The 8,904-nt window shown below is 41.5% G+C and overlaps 1 protein-coding gene across 1 annotated transcript; it reads right to left on the bottom strand.

The window, feature by feature from the left end:
* Positions 1-432: 432 nt before the first annotated feature.
* On the bottom strand, positions 433-1,335 carry LOC137385195 (probable G-protein coupled receptor 139; the record flags this gene model as incomplete). Its single annotated transcript, XM_068060183.1, has 1 exon — positions 433-1,335. A coding segment is annotated over one exon (903 nt), but the record flags the coding sequence as incomplete, so codon positions are not given.
* Positions 1,336-8,904: the final 7,569 nt, after the last annotated feature.

Raw genomic sequence — 8,904 nt, 5'->3', positions numbered from 1 at the left:
GCACTAACGTGCAGTGAGACAGCAGCAGATGGGAATTATGAGACGGGAAATAACTGCAGTGATACAGGGACACCAGCAGCTGGAGATGGTTAGAGGGGACAGTAACTGCACTGAGACAGGGACACCAGCAGATGGAGTTGGTGAGAGGATGGCATTACCTGCAGTGAGGCAAGGACAGCAGCAGATGGAGGTCGCCAGCGGGGACGTGTAGCTGCAGTGAGACAGGGACACCAGCAGATTGAGATGGTGAAACGGGGGCAGAGCAAGTCCCACCTCAATAGGTCAGATTCTCAGTAAAATATAATCTAAGAATCAGATTTAAAATTATTTTAGTGCTCAGTACTGTGAATATAAAATGTACTTTCTGTCCTGTGGGGAATGCAGGCAATCGAATATGAAATGGGATTTAGTTCCAGTGTTTATCTAATTCTATTATTTCACTAATTTAACAATGAGATTGAAAGGGTATTTCACCGCGTTCTTAAGCTCCTCTCTGAATTTAGTCTGGGTCACAGCATAAATACACGTGTTGGTGCAGGAACTGAGTACTTGCAGTATCTTTGATGTATGTTCTGTCATGTAGATAGGGTCAGTGTAGGAGTAATTATACTGAATATCTGTAATTCGCCTATAAATGATAAACACAACCCTGGCAATCCATAACAGTATAAAACTGCCGGATATACTGAAGAGTAAAATAATTGATTTTCTGCGATTCTCCATCTCTGGGTCCTTGTGATTCTCTCCATTGCCGTTGCCCCGGAATCCCCTGCGGACTTTACTGGAGAATAAAATTCGTCTGACTGTCAGAACGTTGAGCAGCAAAATCAGAAATACCGGGAGACAAGGGGTTAAAATGTAGTGAAACAATTCAAATGCCCCCCATGTGGGGGAAGTATAGAAGCTAATTTTATAAACACAACCCTTAGGAACATTATCAACAACGTAATCTTGTTCCAGTGTAAAGTACCAAGGGATAGACTCTAAACAGCCCAGCACACTTACTGTTCCTACAACTACAGCTGCCCTTTTCTGTCTGCAATATTTTGTTTGCAGCTTCTCACAACAAATGGCCACAAATCGATCAAAGGTGAAAGCGACTGTAAGCCAGACAGAAATAAATGTTGCTGCAAAAAGCAGAACGATAATGGGAGAACACACAGGTGTAATTCTCAGGAATGAATCTGGGAAATAAATTAAAACAATGCACATCAATATGGGATCAGTGATAACGACGAGGAGATCAGCCACTGCCATTCCCACCAGGTAGACAGTGATACATTTGGAGAGACCGCAATTTCCTCGAGACAGGATCACAATCGCCACCAGGTTAACTGGAAGAGAGAGAAAAGCAAACAGAAAAATTACTGATCAGACCTGGTTCAAAGCAACAGTTTGACAGGATCTGGGCTGAACTGTCCAGCTTTATTGTTGCATCGAACAGTGAAAACTGATTAATTGACCTGGTTAGTACTTTGCCACAGTGAAATGTTTGAAACACAATTATGAATAATGAATTGGTAAATTTAACCCGTAAGTGAATAAAGTCAGCACCGGATCTATGTACATAATGTGTTAAGATGCAGTGCTAGTGGGAAAATGAGAAGCTGTTTTATCGAGATGGAATCAAATGGATTAAATAGGAATTAGTCTCCAGATTATAGGTCGGGATGGTTTGGGGACAGCGTGAGGTGAACTGGTTTGATGCTCTGGGTTCGGAGAGCCGACAGGGACTGTTTCAAAAGGGGGAAAAGGCTGAGAGCTACTGCAGTGAATTTGAGGGTTGGTATTTATTTGGAAGAAGCAGATGGATGTGGCACAGTGAGTGAGATTGGGAGGGAGAGACGGAAAAGAACATGTTGGAGTTGGAGGGGAGACAGGAGCAGATGGTTTGGGAAAGTAGATAAACTGACGCAATGGATGAGGAGACAGAGGTTTCAATAAAGTGAGAGGAGAGGCTGAGATTCACAGGGAGAGACTGCAGCAGAGGGCCAGATGAAATATAATCTATAGATACAAGTAACACAACTCAATTAATATATTCAAACAACGATATCTGCAGTTATTGGTGTTGAAGAACTGTTCATTGTTTACATAATTTAGTCAAAGCATTTAGTTTGTGCTGGCAATTAAATGTAAATTTAAATATATTTCTGATATCAGCCTCACTCTTATTGAATTCAGCATTCACAGAGGTTATAAAGTGCAGTATTGAAATAATGAATTACCATTAATGAAGACCTGATTCTATTATGTTTGTTCAGTCAATAGGTAAGGAATAGGAACTTTGTGCAAAATAAAATGATATCCTGACAGAGATACACACACAGCGATCATGTCCAAGAGTACAAGTAATGCAATCTGACAATATCCAACATCAACTTACAATTTCTCGCACTAATTGTTTTGGATATGCCAGCACTTTATGATAGTGGATTATTTACACTGCTGCTTCTTTTTCTTTTTCGTTCCTTCTAATAATCTCTTTCCCTCGGTTTCGTTCTCCGTGCTCATCTTCTCCTTCCTTCTCTCAGTCGCCCTCCTTATCTCTCTGGAGGACTCATACCCTTCAAACTGTTACTTAATGCCACTTTCCACATACGATTTATTCCTAACATTCTGTGCCTGTGTTCTGTTCACCAGCCCCGTGTTCAATGTTTCTATTCTCAGAGTAAGTTTCTTCAATGGTGAGACCTCTGTGAATAATTTAATGTGTCTGCAGATCACCCAAGTCTCCACCTGTTCACCATGGAATAAACAGAATCGAAATATTCTTCCAGACAAACCCCACAATCATTGAAATTCCTTCTCCTGGAATTCGAAAGTACACCGTTATAATGTGGGATCGTTGAATTAATAAAATACCAACATCAGCGCTGCAGCTGATAATCTACAGATAAATGGAAAGACTCTTGATTCCTACTGATGGATTTCAAACCAATAAAACATCACATCATTACTTTCTATTTTACAATGTAGTCCAGTGACAGTGAAGGCTCCACAATGAAGCAGGGAAGGAGATGTGAAAGATTCAGCAGCAAACTCAGTTCAGTAGCCAGAGCTCTGAAGCAGTGTCAGACACATACAGAATGACATAATATTTTATGAGAGTGATAACCAATAAATACATTCAACTCCCGGTTAAACTGAACCATGTTATTGGAGAGCGAGAACATTGTGATGTCCCCTTGTAACATTGAATTGGTGAGATGTCTCATTATCAATCAGTGATCATACATTCATGAAAATATTCCAGGACAGGTTGGTTCCATATCATAAAACTGTAAAAAGCTCCCGATGGTCTGATTCTTGATCCTAACCGAGACACCCGATTCAAAGATAGTCAATACACAAAACAATCCAGCAACAATGCCAGGAGTACTTAAACCAATAACATTCAAAACATAATGCAGCTCCTGCAAGACTGAAAGTGTGGACCATGAGACAGGTGGCTGTGTAACACACACAATGAGAAATAATACCGAGTACAGCAGCACAGGTAACACCGATTTACTCTTTAAGAACTGAGATATTGGCTTACCAGTAACTCCAATTGCTCAAGTACAGGATAATAAATGCATATTAGATTAGAGATACAGCACTGAAACAGGCCCTTCGGCCCACCGAGTCTGTGCCGAACATCAACCACCCATTTATACTAATCCTACACTAATCCCATATTCCTACCAAACATCCCCACCTGTCCCTATATTTCCCTACCACCTACCTACACTAGTGACAATTCATAATGGCCAATTTACCTATCAACCTGCAAGTCTTTTGGCTTGTGGGAGGAAACCAGAGGACCCGGAGAAAACCCACGCAGACACAGGGAGAACTTGCAAACTCCACACAGGCAGTACCTGGAATCGAACCCGGGTCCCTGGAGCTGTGAGGCTGCGGTGCTAACCACTGCGCCACTGTGCCGCCCTATTATCTGATACATCAATGGATATCCCATTTCAGCGAGAAGTAGAGACTTTTGTTAGCCCGCATCCCACAGCTCCAGCAGGCATTCTGAGCTCAAGCATTCCAAAGGGTCCTGATTTATACAGGAGATAAGTCTCCACTGACACATTGATACCCCTGATCATTGCTATTCGTTAAAGTCACCTGAACAAACACATTACATCAGTAGCTGGTAACCAGAGCAGCTCCAGCAATGGCCTCTCTTCCAACACCAGCACTACTACCTCTGGAGTCCCGGAACGTTCTATTATGGTTCACTTCCCTGCCTCATCGACACACTGCGCACTGGCGACCTCATCTTCATATATGGTGTTAGCTTCTACATGTGTGCTGACAACGCCCAGCTCTCGCTCTCCTTCATCTCTGTCGACCCTCCACTGCCTCTGCGTTATCAGACTCTAACTGTCTGTTTCCTATGAGCTGCATTTTACTCGTATTAAACATGGGGCAGAGCGAAGTTTCCACCTTTGGTTTCACCACAAACTCCACACTGATGCCATTGATTTCATTGCCATTCACAGCTGTTGCATCAGGCTGAATATGGCGTTGTGCAAATTATGATCCCTATTCATCCCTGACCTGAGCTTCTGACCTCATGTTGACTCCATCAGAAATGACACCTCCTTCCACTTCCATAACATTTCCTATTTCTGCCCCGCCTCATCCCATCAGGCACTGAAAACGCCCAATCATTAATCTATGTAACATTATTAGGTTACTAAAAGCTACTAACCAGTTTAATAACTGTTAAAATCTAGGTATTATAAACTATTAATATTAATATAAAGTAATATTTAGCTTTATTAGTACCCTTCATTGTAATATGACAACTTGGAGAAACTTAGAAAATTGGGCACAGTATGGACAAGATATCAAGGTGGAGGGATTCTGGAGATTGTGTCAAGTTTTAAAATGTTTACTTGCATCGAAAGGGTGAGACCTTGAGAGCAGACAGTAGAAACAGCTTCTGTGTAGATTTGTCTTGTAACGAGATAAAGAACCTCGAAATGCAAAAACATTGAGATAAAGTATTCAACATAAAGGGATAATAATCACGTAAATTCGAAAGGTTAGCAACCATCACAAAATTATTCCTGGTTGGTTCAGAAAAGGCATCATTTAATAGAAGACTGATCACTGATTGGGAGAGGAGAGGATTAACTGGAAAGTTGCCAGGATAAAAGAAGTCCTGTCTTTGATATTATATGGCAGAGAATTTTCGAACAACATCGAGACAAGAGAGAGAGAGACCCAGCGATAACTTGAAGAGCAAAAACTGCATGAGAAAGAGTTATGCGCTCTGCCGTCCAGTCTGTAATACGGGTGCTGGAACTACGGGTCACTGTTTAAAAATAAGGGGTCGCCCGTTTAAGACAGAGATGAGGAGAACATTTGTTCTTTTCAGAGAGTCGTGAGTCTCTAGAATTCTCTTCCTCAAAAGAAGGTGGGAGCAGAGTCTTTGAATATTTCAAACAGAGATATATAGAATCTTTATAAGCAAGGGTATGGAAGGTTATCAGGGGTAGTTGGAAATGTGAATTAATCAGTTCAGCCACAAAGTTATTGAATGGTGGAGTAGGCTCGAAGGGCGGAGTGGCCTGCTCCTGCTTTTAATCCGTAGCCTCGTATGTAGCATCTATGTTAGGCTGTTAATTACTGCCTGAGCTTGTGCCTGTGGTTTATCTGAAGACTGAAAAAACTTGTCTTTACCTTTATCTCAATAAAGTCAATTTACAGCAAGCTTTGTGATGCCAAGTCTGTTCCCTCCTTAGAAGGGGATAAAACCACCCCTATCTTATCGAATCTTACATTATGACACTCCAAATGAGACTTGTCACATTGTGAATGCTTTTTGAGGGAAAAGAAGGGTCTTGAGCATGTGAGACTGGCCAACACGCGTCTTGGGAGGGAAAACCCTTTTGACGAATGTGGCAAAATTAGCGGATCCACCAGTGATCAAAGGCACTTCTAGGAAAATATATAGAGGACACATGAATTAATGTTGTCGGAAAATGTTAAACGAGTCTGTGAGGAGAGACACTGTGAAGTTTTGAAGTTCAGTTAGGATAAGGTCTGCAAGAAGAAGATTTTCAATCAGTATTTTTTTCAAAGTAGTTACATAAAGTGACACATCTGAGAATGTTTTGCTCCGCCCCCTTTGGAGACAAGCAAAGAAATTAACCCCCCTGCAGCTGTTTTATTGATTTAATTCACCACACCAGTTTTGCATTGCTGAGAGTAAAATCTATATGTTGGACATTATTCGATTTAAAATTTCTAAACTGACAATAAAAATGGACAAATTATCTCTTTGGGATTTGGGGCAGAGCTACAATTGATTCGTTGTGTTTCTTTTTTTTAAACTGGTGACAATAATTTCCAGGGTCACATGACAAATGATACCAAAGCAAGAGATCCTGAAGCTTTAAGAATTACAGAAGTTATCTTCAGACATCAGATGTCAGAGCACTGTCACAATTTTGGTTTAAAGATTTTGCCTTTTCAAACAATTTTCGTTATTTGTTATCTTCTGAGACAAAGTGCTTGAGAAGTAGAGATCATTGCACGCATTTCTGTCCACAAGATAAAGCACCATGCCATACCCACAAAGCCTGGGCATAAGAAATAGGAATCCATTCGCAAAATAGAATTTATATGGGTACTTATTTCAAGCACACATGGGAGAATGGATTTGAGGTTCAAGGAGATGCACTTAAAACCTGGTGTTTCAGAGAGGATCTGCGGCAGAGGAGTTGATTTAAAAAGAACCAAAACACGGTGAATAAGAGAGGAACAGTGGTAGAGGAGGGTATTTAAAAAGCACAAAAAGTTTGTGCATAAGAGAGGAACAGAGGGAGAGGAGTTGATTTAAAAAGCACTAAAGCCTGGTGCATAAGAGAGCAACAGTGGTAGAGGAGAGGATTTTAAAAAGCACCAAAACCTGGTGAATAAGAGAGGAGCAGCGGTAAAGGAGCAGATTTAAAAAGCACCAAAACCTGGTGAATAAGAGAGGACCAGTAAGAGAGGGATGGTTTTATTCAGCACCAAAGCCTGGTTAATAAGAGATGAACAGCGGTAGTGGAGTAGATTTAAAAAGGACCAAAACATCACAGAATCTCAGAATTGTTGCAGCGCGGAAGTTGGCCATTTGGCCCATCGTGTCTGCACTGGCTCTCTGAAAGAGACATTCCCTCAGTCCCATCCCCCTGCCTCCTGCCCATAACCCTGTACATTCGTCCTTTTCCCATAACTGTCTCTTTCCCATCTGATTGCTTCAATTGAACCTGCTTTCAACATGTTCTCAGGCAGCACATTCCAGACCGTAACCACTCACTGCGTGAAAATGTCTTTCCTCATGTCACTTTTGCTTCTGTTAACAAGCCTTCTCATTCTTGATCCGTTCACGAGGGGGAACAGTTTCTCTCTATCTAATCTGTTCTGAGCCCTCATGATATCGAATGATTTCAAATCACCTCTCAGCCTTCTCTTCATCAAGGAAAACAGTCCTAACTTCTCCAATCTATCTTCATAACTGAAATTCCTCATCTCTGGAACCATTCTTATGAATCTTTTATAACTCGCTCCATTGCCCTCATGTCTTGCCTAAAGTGCAGTGCCCAGAATTGGATGGAATACTCCGGTTGAGGATGAACTAGTGTCTTGTACAAGTTCAAAATAGCTTCCTTGCTCTTGTACTCTCCGCCCCTATTAGTAAAGCCCAGGATACTGTATGCTTTCTTAACTGCTCTCTCATCCTGTCCTGCCACCTTTAATGACTTGTGCACATATACACCCAGGCACCTCTGCTCTTGCACCCCCTTTAGAATTGTGTCCTTTATTCTATATTGTTTCTCCTTGCTTTTACTATCAAAATGAATCACCTTACATTTCTCTGCATTGAACTTCATCTGCCACCTGTCTGCCCATTCCACCAACTTGTCTATGTCCGTTTGAAGTTCTACACTATCTTCCTCACAATTCACAATGCTTCCAAGTTTCGCATCATCTGAAAACTTTGGGAAATTGTGCCCTGTAGACCAAATTCTAGGTGGTTAATATATATCAGGAAAAGCGAGGGTCCCTTCACGGATACCTGGGGAACACCACTACAAACCTTCCTCCAGCCAGAAAAACATCGATTAAACATTACTCTTTGTTTCCTGCCACTCAGCCAGTTTTGTATCCATGTTGCTACCGCCCCTGCTGTTCTCTGAGCTACATGTTTGCTCACAAGTATGTTGTGTGGCACTGTATCACATGCCTTTTGAAGGTCCATGTACACCATATCAACAGCATTGCCCTCATCAACTCTTTCTGTTACCTCCAAATAAAACTTCAGCAAGTTGGTTAGATATGATTTTCCCTTTGAAATCCATGCTGGCTTTCCTTAATCACCATGTGACTAATGATTTTGTCCCGATTTGTTTTTCTGGAAGTTTTACCACCACCCAAGTTAAACTGACCGGCCAGTAGTTGCTGGCTTATCTTCACACGCTTCTTTCAACAAGGGTGTAAAGTTTACAGTTATTCAGTCCGCCGGCACCACCTCAAAGCTGAAGGAAGAAACTGAAAAATTATGGCCAGCGCCTCTGTGATTTCCAACCTCACTTTCTTCAGGACCCTTGGATGCATCTCTTCCTGCTCAGGTGATTTATTCACTTTACGTACAGCCAACCTAGCTAATAATTGCTGTTTTCCAATTTTAAACGCCTCTAGTGTCTGACTTACTTCCTCTTCCAACATTTCCTGGGTTGTATCTTCTTCCTTGGTAGAGACAGATGCAAATCATTCATTTAATATCTCAGCTATGCTCTCTGCTTCGTTGTGTAAATCCCCTTTCTGGTCCCTAATCGGCCCCACTCCTCCTTTTACCACCCTTTTGCTATTTATTCCAAGAGAAAACTTTAGGATTTCATAGAACCATAGAATCATGGA

This window comes from Heterodontus francisci, chromosome 28, assembly GCF_036365525.1.
Source record: "Heterodontus francisci isolate sHetFra1 chromosome 28, sHetFra1.hap1, whole genome shotgun sequence".
NCBI classification, from domain to species: domain Eukaryota; kingdom Metazoa; phylum Chordata; class Chondrichthyes; order Heterodontiformes; family Heterodontidae; genus Heterodontus; species Heterodontus francisci.
The sequence above is the reverse complement of the archived record's forward strand: the minus strand, read 5'-3'. Positions and strand labels throughout refer to the sequence as shown.